The sequence below is a fragment of the Pleurodeles waltl genome, chromosome 6 (assembly GCF_031143425.1).
Source record: "Pleurodeles waltl isolate 20211129_DDA chromosome 6, aPleWal1.hap1.20221129, whole genome shotgun sequence".
NCBI lineage: Eukaryota > Metazoa > Chordata > Amphibia > Caudata > Salamandridae > Pleurodeles > Pleurodeles waltl.
In genome coordinates this window covers 954,812,241-954,830,215 of record NC_090445.1, presented here as the reverse complement: position 1 = coordinate 954,830,215, position 17,975 = coordinate 954,812,241, and the positions used below count along the sequence as shown (strand labels likewise).

Below are 17,975 nucleotides of genomic sequence, written 5' to 3'. Positions count from 1 at the left end.
GATGCACCTTCCCTTGTTAAGTATCTTTCTCTGAATGTGTGCCAATCTAACCCTTTAGGGGGAGAAATTTCTCTATGCAGACTCCAGGCTTTCTACCCTCACAAAGTTGTACCAGCTACAAAGGGGGCGATAACGTTACTCAGAGGTGCCACTAGCTTGCAGATGTAGCCTGACCCTCAGTTGAGATGTAGTTCCCTCTCGCTTTCTGAAATCGATTGACTAAAAACTAGCACTGTACACAGCTCACTCCAGCCTCAAGGTTCCAAAAACTGGGATAAGAAGTACCCTAAAGTCGGAAATATTGAAACTTATGAAATAGGGTTAGGTAATCCTGAGGCCAACCAGACTCCTACTGCAGACATCAGAGATTCCACGCCAACCCCCGCACCTGCCCAGCTAGATCCTTTTAAGACGGAAACCAGTATCCCGCTTTCCTTCTGTGAGCAGAGTTTGGATATTTGTATCTGGGGAGCAAGTAAGGAGGGCAAAACGAATGAGATCAATTTAGTCCCGGATTTAACAGGCCCCAGTAATCATGGGTATTCACCTCCATTTCAGGTACTCGAACCGACCACGCCATGCCCCGATTCAGACGGGGCAAGTAATATTCTGGCTGACACTGTAGTGGGAAACCCAAATGAGGCCGGTATAGTTATGATTGAAAAGGGTATAAAATCTCCTCACGGCACTCCATTTGCAAGAGGGAACTTTGCGGTTGAAGTTCTCCAAGACAAAATAGATGGTCTAGACACCGTTCTTAGCTGGAATATTGCAGGGCTGGAAAATAAAATGAGTATTCCTGAATGGGGCAAATTCATAGATGAACATAAAATATGTCTTTTCCAAGAAACGTGGGCACTGGAGCCCAAATATAGAATCGGTTACAAAAGTTACTAGGTCCCAGCAAGTAAGGTGAACTCAGGGAGACCCTCAGGTGGGCTGCTTATATGGCTTAGTTGCTCCCTTAAATGCCGGATCGAAACAATTGACCTGGGCTGTCCCGATTTGATGGGTTATCAATACCATCCCTTAGTGAGAAACCGCTTCTAATAATTAACATTTATAATAGGAGCTTGGGTAGTAAATATGAGTCGGACACATTGACTATTTTGTATAGCCTCCTCTCTTGCAAATCATCTTCCCATTTTATTCTTATCGCAGGGGATTTTAATGTCACTTTTGAACCTTACTTGCTGGCTCAGGAACTATATAAAGATGAGGACGCCTATTGGGGTATTCCTCAACTGGTGTCAAGCAAAAGGCCAAAAATGAATAGATTAACACATCAGGTTGTGGATATTACACTGGCACATGGCCTTCGGGCCTGTAATGGTCGTTCCCGCTCGGACCCTGATCTTCACCCTACATTTAGGCGTGGAACACAGAAGAGTCAGCTAGATTATATTTTGCTCGATATCCGGCTGTGGGGTCATATGGTTGACACGAATATTGTAGAACATGAGGAAAGTGATCATGAGCCACTGATTTTATCTCTTAGGAGTTTATTACCCCTACTTGAAGCCCCTTGCCCCAAGATTCATGAGCAACAGCTCGCACTGACCAACAACAGACGAAACGTTAAATGGGAATCTATGAGTACTGACACAGCCATAATGGCATCTGTGTACAGGCAGTTGGCTGACCATATGGAACGCATACCTCAGCTTTTATAAGATAGTGAAGGTCTTATAGTAGCCCACACACAACTATTTAATTCTCTAAAACATCTTCTTACTAAAGAGTCTGCCAAAAAAGTCAAAAAGAAGTGCAATGCAAGGTGGTTCGATGCTATATGCAAGGAAGCACAGCACAAAATATTGAGAGCTTTAAGAGGGGGCCAGTCAGACCATATAAGGAAAGCTAGGAAAGACTACAAACAGGAACTAAGCAGAGCCCGTAGGAGATGGGATGAACTTAGATGGGTCTCACTCCTGGATTCTGCTAAAATAAATGACACCTCAAAATTTTGGAAACTGGTGGCTGATGCGAGTGAAGAACCTAACTGCTCGCCTGGTGCTTCAATATTCCCCGTAGAGTGGACAGATCATTTTTCCCGATTATATTCTGGGATCTCAGGTGCTACCACCAGGGAACTGAACAATATTATGACCTTTGAGACCCCCCTAATTGAATTTACCCTGGCAGAAACCAAGGCTGCGATTGTTTCACTGAAGTGGGGAAAGGCCCCCGGCCTTGATAAAATTCCAGGCGATTTGTACAAGACAAGCCCAGATATATGGGCCCCATACCTGAACCTGATTTCTAATACAGTAGTTGCGGGAGCGTCTGTCCCGAGCTCCTGGATGGGAGCAGAGATAGTCCCCATCTTTAAGAAAGGCAGCCCCTCCGACCCTGCCAACTACCGTCCAATCTCCTTACTTGATAATTTCCAAAAACTCTTTGCAAAGCAAATTTTGTCCCACCTAGAAAAATGGATTTTGGAAACTAATGTTATTTCCGACCTGCAAGCAGGGTTTAGGCCAGCAGTCAGTACCATAGATCAAGTTTTAAGATTTCTTACAATCAAATGGAAGACTGTGGAAGTAGGAGGGGGTAACCTCTTTGTAGTTTTTATTGATCTTAGAGCTGCTTTTGATCTGGTCCCCAGAAATCAGTTATGGCTGACATTAGCCAACATGGGCATCCCATATGGTCTCTTGAAACTTATCGTCCGATTACACGAGAACACCTACGCACAAATTAGGAGCGGTAAGGATGGTGACCTAACTGATCCAGTGGCTATTGAGAGAGGAGTCCTATATGGAGCGGAACTCTGGGGTTCACATAGACAACTGGACACCCTTCAAACCAAAGAAAATAATTTCCTTAGACACATATCTAGACTAGGGAAGGGCACGCCAATGCTCCCCCTAAGACCAGACTTGGGTTTAAACAGCATCAAAGATACAGCATACTTAAGGCCACTTCTATACTGGGTTCGATTATGCAAAACGGAAGAACTCGAACCCTTTAGGATGGCAGTTAAAGATTTATTATCACCTTGCTATGGATGGGAGAAAGTTCGCTGGCTAAGGGAGATGAAAGCAGCTTGGGCCAAATTGGGTTTATCCAATTACTGGGAGAATCCTGAGATGATTCCTGCTAACGCTAGATTGCTGATCAAAGACCGATATTGGGGGAAAATCTATGAGGAATTTCTCGGCTCAAATGGGTCAGGTCGGCTGACAGCAGAGTTTCTGCTGGTCAAGCACGAACCTTTGCCTGAAAGCTTCCTGGATCTCCCTATACCAGCCTGTGCCCGTTCTTTACTACTCCAGTTCAGATACGGAACATTGGCGGTCAACAGCTTCACGGCTCGTTGGTCGCCCAATAGTCCTATGTCTGACAAATGTTTAAATTGTCACCTATGCAAGGAAACTCCTGAGCATGCTTTATTTTTCTGTCCCTGGTACAAATGCCCTAGAGGAAAGTGGATTATTCCTCTGTGCAAAACACTGCTAGCACAAAACCGAACCAGTGTCTACAGATTATGTAAATATGACCCTTCCATGCTGATAGTGAGTTCTGTTTCTAAATACTTGTCAGCAGCATGGACAATCCGTAGTAGGATTATTTCAGATCTCAATCCACTGGTTGAAGAACGGTCTAGAAGTTAGCGGATGTGGCCTGTTACAATAGAAAGGGATCTTAAATATAACTATTAGTGCTGATCTATGGAGGCTATCAGATTGTATCTCTGTGCATGCTTTCCAGTGGGCTACCCCAACTAAAGTGATTTATAGTTCCCTAGTACATATTATTTTGTAAACGGCAAGACACAATTCATTTGACCAATTTACTTAAGAGAACAGGCCAACCTAGGGTACCCTTTTCCACTGTTTGGCTTTTAACTTTTGTAAATAAGAGCTATTTAATGAAGTTTTATGATCTATTTTATGGACAAATCTTTTTTAGAATAGTTTTATATGTTTTATCAGAAAAGACCTGGTATGCTACCTTTTATTCTAAATTGATTTGTATTATCTTAGCACATAGCACTTTGCATATGGTAAGATTTAGGTACCATTTTAAATGTCTTGTTTTAATTATTTATGAAATCTTTTATGAAGCACTATGAACCATTTTTTAAGTATAATTTGCTCTATAACAGTTTTTCTTAAGCACACTTTGAAAAGATTTGGCATATCATTTGTTCTCTTTGTAACCGTTCTGGCAAATGGCACTTTTTTATCTGGGAAGTACAATCTATGGAACTCTCATTTAACCTCTAGCCCGTTTCGATAAACAGTGTGCTAACGGTTAATGCTTCCTTTTTATGTGATGGTGTACGATTTCTATCTTTTTGCATGTATGATTATTTCTAATTTTTAAATGGCCTAAACTCAGGCCGAATAAACGATTGAATTGAATATTGTATGGTCCTAGTATGCATTCTCAAAAAAGGATTTATATGACTGGTTTAAAATTTAGTCAGAATATTTTTCTGATTCTCATGTAAAGGAAAGTACTTGAATAAGAAAGTTTTCATTGAATCCATCTTGATTCCCTTACAGGTATTCGGCCATCTTGAAACTTAGTCATTTTAAACTTAATTCTTAGATTGTTCATGTTTTCAGAATGACTATGCTTAGAATCATAGTCTAGTATTGATTTCAGCAGATATAATTTTCATATTGTGTGTTCTAACCTTTTTCTTACTACAGGTCTCCTTCCCAGCTGTTTCCCTTCCTAATCCCCTCTCCCCCTCTTGAACTCTCTTAGCCTCTGTGATTTATCTATCAGAGTCTTGGAGCTGTTCAGTGGTGGACGTGTTGGGAACGTGCGCAGACCCCGAGGATCTGGTGACTCTGACACTAGTGTCCAATGGAGGGACCTCAAACCCTCCCTTACAAAGTAGGATTTTGAAAGACTCAAAGCCAGTCCAGATGCCGCAATAGCAATCACTTGAAGTTTATCTAGAGAATATTAGTTTGCATTAAGGTGAAGGGCATTACAGTAGTCAAGGCAAGATGTAATAAGCTCTATGACCACTGCAACCCTCAGCTCCTGAGGTAAAAAGGGAGAATTTTCTTTAGGGTATTGATAATCCAGAAACAAGTACTCACAGTTCTGTTTACCTGAGTATCAAAGGTCAGGAAGTTATCAAAGACCACTCCAAATTTGTAGCTGTATTAATTGGCACAGGAAGCAGCCCTCAAGCTTTAGGCCACCAATAATTAGATCATATTGAAGACTCCACTCCAAAGTTCACAATTTCTGTTTCTTCCCTATTCATTTTAGGCCAGTTCTCCTACATCCATATGATGACCGTGGCCATACAAGATCTAAATTTAGTAGCCACATCATCCAGATCATCAGAGATGGAAACAATGATTTATGTAATATCCGCATAAGAAGAGACTTGAAAACCAAAGGAGCGATCTAGCTTCGCCAGAGTGGCAACATACAGGCTAAATAATGTGGGGCTAAGAGAAGAACCCTGCAAAACAACACAGAGGAGCTGAAAAGACTGAGCCCTGAAATAACCACAGCTGACCGGAGTCAGGAAGGACTCTAACAGCTTTAAGGCAGCATCGGGCAGCCCCGCCTGTCGCAGCCTTTGCACCAAATAGATGGAGATATTGTATTAAAGGCTGCCGGCAGGTTGAGCATATCCAGAAAACTCGCTCCCCCTTGATTAACCTGACAGCGGATATAGTCTGCCACCATGAGTAGAGCGGATTCTGTGCTATGATTGCTTCTGAACCCGTTTTTTGAGGGATCCAGACATTCATGCCCATTAAGAAACTGTGCTAAATCTTGATTAATATGTTTCTCCAGGATTTGTTGCAGAAGCAGGCTACAAGGAAATTGGGCGTACATTTTTTAGATCTCAGGCATCCCTATTAGGCTTCTTCTTCAAGGGGATCACAATCCCTCCTTCCAGCACTGGAGAAATATTCCAGATTCCAGCACCTGGGTATAGATTTTTTCTAAAGAATCTCCAATAATGTCAGGGACTAACAGAAGCATCCTAGTCAGGCAAGGATCATCCAATGATCCTGAGGTGGTATGCGCCATGAGGGTTTTAATCCTTCAGGAAGAGGAGAAAACGTTGTTAAATAGTCATCAGAGGGCAAATTATAAGAGGCCACTTCAATAGAAGGGGCCAAAAAGCTATCCTCCTGTTCTTGAAATTCCACACATATCTTCATAATCTTGTCTCTGAAGACTATTGCTGCCATATTACAATAACCTAGAAAGTTCTGCAGAGCTAGTGGAATAAGGGGGAAGGAGAGATTAGTAACCACCTTAAATAATTCTTTTGGTGTATTAATGGCAGATCTTTTCTGTGAAAAGTAAGAAGATTTGGCATTATTAATTGCACCTTTATATTCTTTTACTAGCTCCCTGTACTTATCCTCAGGGTACATACTTAGCCTCCATCTTCGTTCTTGCAGCGGCAGAAGTCTTCCTACTGTCATCCTTCTTAGGAGTAACCGAGACAAGCTCATTAATGGCAGACACGAGCCACTAATTGAAATTCTCTGCCAATGATTCCGACCTAGCAAGTTCACTGGCATATGATTTAATCAAGGCGTCCCTAAATTCACTACCTGTGAATTTACTCCAATTCCTCAAGGATAAACGCTCTATCCTGGGTCCTCTTGCCTTCCAGATCATTACATACTTTCAATAGCACAACATAATGCACCAACCAAATTAGCCAGCAACACTCTTCCAATACTAGATCTTCAAGGTTGGAAAAAATACCATTGAGTGTATGGTCACCTATGTGAGTGGCCCAAGCGACTCATTGGGATAGACCAAAACAATGCATGAGATCCAAGATGGCACAAACATAATTGTCCTCTTTTTTCTCTAGGTGCAATTAAAGTCCCCTAGAATTATACAGCTTTTATAGGAATTTAAAGGTTATAGCTCCTGACTCCAGTTCATTAAGAACTACGATTTAGGACATGGTGGGTGATACACCGGAAGTCCTGCCAATATCTGAGAGCGGTTGGACCGTATCTTAAAGTACCTCACCTCACATCCTTCATTGGCCAAGGAAGAGAAAGGTTCAAAGGAACATATCAGTCAGTCTCCAAACATTATGGCCAGCCTCCCTACTCTCTGGGTGCACTTGTCCACTTTCAAAATAGCATACCCAGGAGGGGTCACAGTTACTAAATCTGGACCAGTTTCCTCCCTAGCCCAAGTCTCTCTAATGAACAGGCAGTCAACCTGAGTTAAACTGTTCAATTCACTAATTTCTGTACAATGCTTTGTCATAGAGTGGACATTGATCAAGGAACATTTAAAAATGTTCTTCTCTCTCCTGTCCATCCCATCCATTGTGTACCTGCCCTCCCCACTCCTGTAAGAACAGTTAAAGCCTGGACAATTCTGTCTCTCCCCCGCCCAAGATCTATCCACTCACATTTCACCCCAGTGTGTCTATGATCTAAATAAAGCAAAGCCAATCTTGAATACACCATCCTCACTCTGCCTGGATCCCCACAGGCAGTGTCCCTGACCCCTAGCACCATCCAGGTGCAGATGGGTACAGATGGGCATGCCCTTGGCGCACCTCTAGTGCACCGGCGGTGTGTACATGCATCAGCGCGCTCATATTTGGTGCTGATACACATGGGAGGAGCGCTAGAGCACTAACCAGTCCTCGAGAATGATGGACCTAAAATGGCCACCACATCACTACTTCACGGGCTTTAACAAGCCCACCAGACCCACCACACTCCACTTCAAACTTTAAAAATCAAGGTAAAAAAGTGAGCACCCCCAACAAAATCCCACTTAAAATCAGTGCGATGCAGGAACAGCGTTCGGATTAGAAGGCAAACTGCAGCGGTTCACTGACCATTATTCCCTCAGTGACAAGCCAGCATCCCACTGGCATGGATACAGTCAGACTTAAATGGCTAATTCCCAGTCGCCGTGGTATACAGAATAGGGAGAAGACATGGAACTGTGTCCAAATCAGGGTTCTGAGATTTACAAGAGTAAACCCTAGTTTGAAATTATCCCCTCTATGTTTTGCTTTGAAAATTCTGACAAGGAAAATCGTTAGAAAATATAGAAAATCTATGTTGTCCGGTATACAAAACTCAAGTACTGGTTTTCATTCATTCCAAACACAAATATTCAGTTTCAGAAGTGAATATTGCACCCAATAACGAGCACCCCCTGTAGCACAGGTGTATACTGGTGCATAATCAGGGCGCTAAAGATTCTGGTAAAAATCGGTGAAACTCTAGACCAATATCCAGGTCACTTGGAGTGTGGCCGAAAGAGGTCATGGTAAAATAGACTTAACTATGAGTATGTGTACTAGTTAGATGCTAACCTGTGTTAACTGCCTCCCAAAAGTTTAACAACTTTGGTACGCTGGGGAAAAGGCTGAATGCCAACTATGTCTTGGAGAAAAGGAACAACGAAGAGAAATAAACTGACTGGAAGGAGGAGTCAAAAAGTGCCACCATGCACACATGTGGTGATAAAGAGGAAGGAATATACTTTAAAAATGCCAGTGCATTATTAACAATTTCGAATGAGTTATTTGGCACTCATTTAAGAAGTCCTTGCAGAGGTCAAATAGTTTATCAAGCTTAGTAAAGAACTGTAAGTGGAGGTAATATGGTCCACTAAGAAAATGTACCTGATTCAATAGTCAAAGAAAAGTACAATCCAACGACTTCCAACTTCAAACCTGGTACTTTCATCAAACGACCAAAGTTCCTCATCCCTGTTTTTCATCAAATACTTGGCCCACTAGTTTTTCAGATGTAACCCTGGAGGCCAAGACAACAACTCCCAGAAGGAAACCAGTTTTAGCCTTCGTTTAAATGTTGTACGAGTACAGGTCAATGGGGCCCACCCAAGATGCATTACCAATACATCGAACCCATAATCTCCCACATCATTACCCACTCACATACCACATAAATGTATAATTTTCACAAATTGCACCGCATGACACGCAGCCCTTCCTTTTACAAGACATACTACTTTACGAGCAATTCAACACACATACCTATTATTTTATTTCAATATTATTGATAAATTGTGTCTCTTCCATCATGTCCTGTAATTGCGTATTAATTGACAGTGAGAGTTAGTGTAAGACAAAAAGCTTCAGTAATCATTAGAAAGATGTTGCCGCTTCAGTGACTAAAGAAAAAGAGGTAAATGAGAATTCAAAAGATACTAAAACTGTGATGTACCTCCATAAGTAAAACAAATAAATAAATGAAAGAGCAAGAAAGATGACAAGAAGGGCCGGACATAATGTTATTTACGCCATTGTAATTCATGCACTTTCGCGAACGTCATGTTTTGCTTCTTACATGACATTCCCAAAAGTATTCCCAAAAGTATGCCATTATGCCACATTGCGAATTTATGCAGCCATCCCTGCAACATTATTGTTCAGGAGCACTGCAATAACAAGGATGCAAGTTCCTGTTGTTTGCCCTAAAATATAGCGCTAAATGACAGATTTTCCCAAAATGTCAAGTATCTACTCGAAAGCAGAGTACATGAAGTTTGATAACCCAAAGATGAGCTCTTCACTGAAATGTTGTTTTGTCGTCATATGATCTAGTGAAGTGCAATCTATTCTAGGTCATTAATATTAAATACCAAAATGTGGCAGGATATGGACACAGGCTATTGATGTTGCAGATTACTCACCTCCAAGGTATTGCCAGTAATATCAAATTCTGGAGGCACAAAGTCACCTTCAGGATCATCTAAAAATATAAAATGCCATACTGGTTAATAGTCAAATATAAAAGTACTTTCGTGCAGTCACTGTTTCAACTATATCAATATGCCTTTTTCATTAAATAACATACGGTGATTTAAAGAGGTTCAGTTTTGTTGTTGCACTAGAGAGAAAGAATTTCCCCTTTCACTCAAATATAATGCTCTACTGCAAGACTTCACATTTTTGGCACTGAGTAATACATGATATGTGTATGTCAGAGCAGATCAGGTTAAACAAATGCAAAAGAGAGGTGCTGGAAAGTGTTCTAGGGCAAGTTCACTTGCAGTTGTGGTTGTGACCATTCATACAGATGCGGAATAACTACCTTTCCCAAATTACAGAAAGTAAAACAAATTGCTCCTTCTATTTCTTTAAAAGCAGGCGGGTTTCTCCACCTGTTGACAATCGTTAAAGCAGCATATCCCCAGTGGCGGCTGTGGTGAGAGAAGCGAGTAAGCTTAATGAACAAACAGGAGGCTCAGGGAGTGGGGGTCCTCCTCCCCAGAAAAAAATGGTGCATTTTAAAGCAAATTAATTTAATGAGAAAGCAAAGTTTATAAAGCAGTAGGAATGCATAGTCTTTAAATATTAAACACATAAAAAACTGCCCCATATCATACTGCATTATCATGTTCAACAATACTGTAATGAGCAAATTGTAGAGTATACACTTCAGGTTCTTTAAAGTGTGAGCTTGCCCAGTGTCTTGCACTGCTTGCACCATGGACTTTGAAGAAAATGCTATAACCAGGCTTCTGGAAGCATCCACAGCTGCTGGCTGCAATCAGTAACATAGAAATATGTGCAGACATGTCTTGTGGGATGAAAAAATTGGGATCTCTCTAATAGAGAACATTTAAAATAAATTTCTGTCATTCCCATAGTGTGCCACCCGACCGGAGTTTCGTTTCTCTACTAGCAGCGGCGGCTGAAAATCTCAAGGGAAAGGTTGGGGGATGGGAACAGGGACGGGGTGGATGTGAGGCTGGGAGGGAATAAAAAAGAATTAAAAAAATTACCTCTTTCCATCGCCGCCGCCACAACATGTCGTAACAATCCTCTTCTGGTGTTCCAGCTTTCACTGCTGGGACACCATCACAGGCTCCCCAGCAATCCTGCTGCTGTCTTAATGCAAAACATTGGATGAAAGAACTGCCAGGATTGGTCTGAGCGGCAGTAACTGCCACTCAGACACAGCCCAGGGGTCTGTGCAGTTTCTCCTGCCCGGCTGTCAGTCATAGCCCTGGGGTCTGTGCGGTTTCTCCAGCCCGGCTGCTAAACACAGCCAGGACGGAGAACCCTAAGTGCACATGTGTGTTTGGCCACCTTCAGACGGTCGCCCAAACATACTTGCACACTTAGGGCCATATGTACGCACACATTTTCCCATTGACACAGAATGGGAAAAACCCTTTGCTACATCTGGCCCTTAGTGCTCTCTCCCCTCCTCCTCCCCTCCCACCTCTTGTGGCCCAGCCCTGCTCCTCCCTGTACTGCCATGCCAGAAGCAGAAAAATAAAACTATTGTTTTATTTTTCTGCTTCTGGCACAGCCAGTGGGGTGGCACTCCTTCGCCATTGCGAAGGAGCGGGCCCTGTTCTCTACACATCTCATCCATCTGCACATCTTCAACCTCATCTCTTTCCTCTTTAGCACCCTCTTTCCATTCTTCCTTGCATCTCCCTCAGTTAATTACTCCTAAACATAAGCTGCACTCATGTTTAAGCACTTTATTTTATTTTACTTTTGCCATGTAAATAATTTGATATTTGTGCACCACATTCACACACATTTAAACAGAATTTCAATTGCAACTGGAAATCATGACCATTGTTCTTAGTGCTCTGCAGGAGAAGCCAACCTACTGAAAGGCACTTTGCTTTGCCTTCAGCCTCAGTGCTAGAGCTCTCAACTAAAGCCCCTCACAAACACCTGGCACAACTTTAAGAATGCACTACACAAGTGCAATAAGATGCACAAAAAATACACAAACACAACATAATGAAATAGCTAACATTCTTTGGGAATGCAAGATTGAGTAAAACATGAAATAAAAGAGGAATTAAATTGCTGACATGCACTACTTCGTCAATCAAGTCAAGTTTTTGACATTAATGTTAAGGACATGAAGATAGGGCCAGTTTTATCACTTTGCAGCATGTAACTGTCTTTACTACAAGCTCATATTTCTCCCTTTGTTCTTGACGTGGATATTTGGATCAATCTTGCAAGGAAACAGAAACACAGCTTGTCTTTAGGATCAATTTTGCGGGGGTAACTCTATCTCTGATGGTGCCACTGACCTGCAGCCAGGGCCTCGGTTGTCACAGTGAAGGAAGTTAGCATGACCAGGGGTCTCAGCACAATATACAAAACCCAAGATTAGCATTAGAACACTTACTATTACTGAGGACAGGGCACCGAATCATACATGCATGCATTCTGTCCTAGCATGTAACAAATGAAAAAGGGTGGGATCCATGCCTGTGAATGACGATGTCTGCTCTTGCACAGGGATGCAATCTCTGATGCACAAAACCATAATGCTGACAGAGTCACTTGTCTACGGTGGAAACCACCACAGCCCACAATGGCAATTTAGGGCTCTAGAAAGGTAAGCTCTCCGATGTGCATCACATTGCACAACATTGGTTTACTGCCTGGCTTCCATCTCCTGCTTCAGAGCGAGGACGGACAGGCAACCTGGGAACAGCAGTCCAGACCTAAATACATCGATTTGTTTAGAGATAACAATGTTCTCTCTAAATAAATCTATTTAATATTTTATTTTGTGAACATGTAGGAATTTTAGATGGGTGCAGCCCCAGAGACCTCCGCATTTTGCCAAGCTAATAGATCTGGGTTTAATACACTGACGCACAGAAATAAAGCATCAGCACTTAAAGCAAGCCAACTACAAGAAACTAATAAAAAGGACCATATTGTAAACCCCCTTGCTTTCATGTCGATGGTACTGTAGGTGAGGGGAGGGTTAGGTGGGAAACATGAAGACTGATAGACAGGTAAAGACAGAAGGATTGAAGGAAGGGAAGGGAGGGAGGTGCAATTTCACAAGGATAATGTCTAAAATGTCATAGATTTTAAATATAGGGGAATAATCTGAGAATTCAATGCAGGCTCATATAATTTTTCAAAAAGTTTAAATCATCTCTCCTTTTTTCCAGCTTCCACTTCCTGTAATGTCCACCTGCATTTAAACATTTCTGACCACAAATAGTCCCCCGTATTTGATTAGCACATTTCTTTGACATTCCTTCTTACTTAAACACCCCAGCACAGCATGCACAAACCAGGTGCCTACTGCAAAGGGTGAATGCTGACAAGAGCACTCCTGTTTTGACCTTTTCCGGCTGCAAGGAGTGTAGAAACCCCAAAAAGCCCCAATGGTGGCAAAGGGATTGTCTTGTTGGCCCGTAACAACCTGAGCCTCTCTTAAGTTTTAGGTCTGGGCTATTCGCAATGTATCTCACATCTGAACATCTGAGTGTAAACGACAGAAGACTTTGAGGCCTTTCAGAGAACCTGATAAGGTTATTTGAGTGTGAAAAAATTCTTATCACCACCTTCCATTTTGGAGATCTTACCTGGGGCACTCAAGGCTTAAACAATTCTCATTCACCTCTGTATCACGTATTAGACCACACATCTGATGCTCTGTCCTGTGTAGTGTCTGCTTACTCATCGATGAAAATGACACTTTGTTGTAAACCTTTGTAAATTTCAACTGCCCAGAATCTTACAACTCTGGGGTCCAAACAAAGGAGTCTCACTCCTTAGAGATCCTGAAGGAGGTATTCAATGCCTGTGTAATTCTTAGTCAGATCCACATTTGACAGTTGGGTGGACTGCAAAGGAGTATGTTACTTTATAATGAACTTATTAGGTTTAAATTGGCGGGCTTATTTTCATCCAAGTCACTGAGTTTCACTGAAGTGAGGACTGTTATGGGTAATGGTACAGCCATCATCACTTACATGGTGTCATTCCCCTCCCCATTTCCTCTATCCTTTCCAGGCATGTACTATTTTATGTTACTGCTTTCCTTACAGCTTCATCTCACTGACATTATTTATAATTTTATACTCCACAAAATTTTTTAAAAATTGAAGCACTTCAGTGTGGAAAGCAACGCAAAGGCGGGTGCTTCTTTATAGAAACAGAAGAGATCTATTGCAGCCTCACCCAGAAGAAGAAGTCGAAGCGTGGTCACTGTGGGAGAGCGAGCGGAGGAGCAAGTAGTGCTACAGCGCACTGGTGCGCTGAGCCTGGCCGAGCCCAGCTGCTGAGTCCAGGGGGACTTTTGACTCGTTTTTTCCTGTGCGGCTGGTTGGGCAGCTGTGTCGTCTGCCGACAGCCACCTGTTCGCCTCCTGTCTGCCTGTCTGCCGCCCGGAGAAAGGGAGGAGTGGTGCAGCCCAACGCGTGGCACAGCATGGTGCTGCAGGGTCAGAGCTCACCCACACCCCATACAGCAAGGGCAAGGACACAAGGCACAAAGGAACTGTGCAGCCGAGGCCTGGTGCCCTCAGCCCAAGACTTCAGGTGAGGTGCCTGAAAAGACAGTTCTGGGGGTCTGGGTCTCTTGGGTCTGCAGCACTGTAACACACCAGTGACCAATCAGTGATTAATAGTGACCAACAATAAACAACAGTAAACAGCAATAAACAGCTATGCAGCAACACAGTAGTACTACAGCAGCAATACAAAATCACATGTAACTACATGATGGACATAACCAGGCGCAATATTCCCTCTCCTCCCTCAGCAGGGTGGCATGGTGCACCTAGGATAGGTGGTGAGCGCGGCTGTCATAGCGAACAGCTGCTGAGTGTGAGCCTCGGGCCCCCACGGAAGCGGCCCAGCTTGGTATGGGTGCAGCTTGTGAGTGACCCTGGAGTACCACACTCAACTTCTATGCCTGTTTATTCTGCTCTTTTCCTCTCTATAGACTATCACCAAAGACGGAAAGCAGCCGGAGTCAAACCCTTCTCCCCCCCTTCCTTCTCCCTTGTTGGAACACATCAATCCGCATAAAGGCCATTGTTTTAGCGTTTGACAATCATCATGAGGTCCGGAAGGGTTAGACTCCACACAGAGGGGAAACGGAGGAACTAAAAGAAGGCACACAAAATAGAAGGAAGCTCACTGAATTAGATGATTATAGGGGTAAGCTTGAACAAACTACACTGCTTCTCACTCCTTTACATGCCTTTTTTACGAACTCCGGCAGTGTTGGCAAGTTTGCATTTTTAAAGGATCCAACTTCTTTTATCTATTCAAAAACGCAAGATATTGAGGGCCTTCCAACACCACTGACTCCTTTAAAGCTAGCCTTCGCTCAGGCTCAGTCAGGCAGATCTTTTGACCAGCCATCCGACTGTACTTCTCTAAAGCCAGTACCTTCAATGATCCATTCGGTACCATGCCTAGATCAGAAGGTAGATTCCCCCTCTAAAGCCAGCATTTATGCAGACCGAGCTGGACCAAAGTCTTGATCAGCCTTTAGACCTCTAGGAAATATGGGGGTAGTCTAGTAAAACTTTGGATCAAAATAAGAAGCAGGTAAATAATATCTTGATCAAGGCCATTGTTCATACAACCAACAGTCCGGATCACCGCATCACTCATCAGTATGTCCAACAGAGCACAACTAAAGTCGACGAATTCACAAGAACCACAGCCATTAACTGTTCCTGAAGATCAGATGGAGGAATCCTGGGCCCAGCTGTCCAACGTAGCTTACCAACATTTGACTCCGAGACGGCTACAAAACCTATTCACATCAGGCTTTAAAGAGGATAACACAGTGCTGTCACTGCTAATGGCGAGACGGGAGATTCCTGGTTACAATCAATCTCTATAACCAACAATGAGGGTTTAGTTTAAGCTTTGGAGCTGAAAACTTTCAACATGACTAATCCCAATGTGTTGTGCTCTCTCCTCCAAGACCAGTTCTTGACTCAATCATCCTGGCAGCGGGAGGAAATTAATTGCACCACTACATTAAAGTCAAACACCGCTCCACCTTGGGTAATGGAAAGTTCAAGTGGCCTGAGTGATGTCCAATGTGTCGTAGGCACACCAACTAAGGGGGAGAATAAGCACAGCATCATAGTCCATCCAGGTAACAGCAGTAGCAAATGGGTTCATTCAGACAATAGCAGCTGAGACACCCCCTGAGAAAGTCAATTTACTGACTGCTTTAATAAACCTAAGATGGGGATCTTTCACGGCTGCATTCTTCTCTGCTAACTACCTTGCAAGCCTCAATCACAGCAATTAATATGCAATCCGACAAACTAAGTCTACAGATTGATCTAATGGACATTGCTTATATCTATCTTAAATTGGTTAAACTAGTCTACTGGTCATCCACAGTAAAGGCTGCAACAGACCAGCCTCAACATGAATCCTGCAAATGTGAACCAGTTATTGACAAACTGAGTAATCAGCCTGCTATTTTAACAAACATATTGGAAAAGCTAAAAAGAAATGGAAATAAATCTTATCCAGCTAGTTATTTCACCACACAAATTACCCAATGTGACCACAACCAATTTAAAACAGAAGATGAACCGTCCAATGCTCACCGCATAGTACATCCTGTCCAAGTAGTACCACACTTGGAGGAGCACCCAGCCATAACTTCAGCTCACCTAAGCTCCAAATTGAATATCAAAAATTGCCTCAGTATCATCAGATCTCTGTTAAATCCCAGGGATCAAGACAAGAGATCAGACGACTCAACTTGCGACCCCTTTAGCAATTCAGGCAGCTGAACCGTGTGGGTCTGTAGCTAAGCCATTAACTAAAAGACAGAGAAAACAAGCCAGGAAGGCCAGGAAGAAACCTTGTTGTATAGACCGAGATAGCAACTTCTACTCTTTATTCACCAAGGCAATCTCAAGTGTCATGGCATCTGAAATTTCACAGACAATAACAACTAATGGTTCTATACAGTCGATCATTGAGGGTATTCAACGGATAGCTTCCTCCTCCCGCTCAAAACCGGAAGCATATAAGGTGGGGGAATCACAGTGTCCCAGTTCACTAGTTTTGAAAACACAGAGAGTGGCTCAGGCAGACCTGTCTTTACTATAACAGCCAGAGATTCAGCTACGTTCTGTGACTCCGGCAGTAATCCGGTTAACATCTGCAGATACTAAGTTGCCTGCGCAGCAGTTGCCTAGCTTAATTCAATCCATGCAGGGCTCCCAAAAGGTGCCTCTAGTAACATTTGAGCCTGAGGATGGTAAACAGCCTGAAGTACTGGGAGGCAACCTATGGTATGTCTTAATACGTTCCAAGCAAGGCTCTCAACAAGTGTCTTTGTTAACATCAACTAAATGTGTGGATGCTAAATGGTCTGAAACACTAAGAAACAAGGCACAACCATGGGATCACTTTAGCCTGGCGCAAATAAAGCCTGCACATCAAGATAATAAACACTGCTGTTTCACCAAAAGTGTATATGCTATACTGATCAGACCGACCAACCTGCGGCTAAAACAAATGAATCATCTTCAAAGTTCAATTTCCCTTTGAGGGCAGTTGTAATTAGCAAAAAGCAGCAATTAGCCTCAACTAAGGTGATGATTCAAATGACTCTTACGGTGAGTGGCAAGAAGTCAGGTTCTTGGCAAAATCCATCTCTCATGAAAATGCATGCCGTGACATCCAGCCCAAAGATAATCACGAGTCTTGAAAAAATTTAAATTTTCAGCAAATTATACTAACTCCACGCTATATATTGCAAGGCCAACAAGACACACTAAATAGAGGCCATATCCTGAGACTGTTTGCTGAGTTGCCATTGCTTTCATATATAGGCCCTGATGTATGCTTTTTTCAAGCAAAACTGCGCTGACTTACATGAAAAAGTCTGCTGCAGGCTAACGCCATCCCAAGATGCTGGTGTCATATTTATGGCATGATGGTAGCCAGCAGAAAGGACTGGCTAGCATCATAGAAAAAGGATGCTAGCCGGGTAGGGGAGGGGTTGGGGAAAGAGGGTTTTTTTGCGTCAACAGATGATGCTAGTATGGGCAGAGGCATAAAAATGCCTCTAACCAGACTAGCGTCATTTTATGATGTTAAAACCCCATGGACATGACTCCTGTCTAAGTTAAGACAGGAGTCATGCCCACCACACCGATGGACATGCCCAGGGTACATATGTCGGCTGGGCATGGCCTTTGGGCCCAGTGCCTAGTAGTGGGGCCCAA

General features: G+C 42.9%; 1 protein-coding gene across 1 annotated transcript in view; it reads right to left on the bottom strand.

Moving 5' to 3' along the window:
- The window catches only part of KNDC1 (kinase non-catalytic C-lobe domain containing 1), a 523,355-nt gene that overhangs the window by 450,507 nt on the left and 54,873 nt on the right, over positions 1-17,975 (bottom strand). Inside the window, exon 3 of the mRNA XM_069239773.1 lies at positions 9,655-9,713. Coding sequence (XP_069095874.1) covers positions 9,655-9,713 — 59 coding nt within the window. The remainder of the gene's footprint in view (positions 1-9,654; positions 9,714-17,975) is intronic.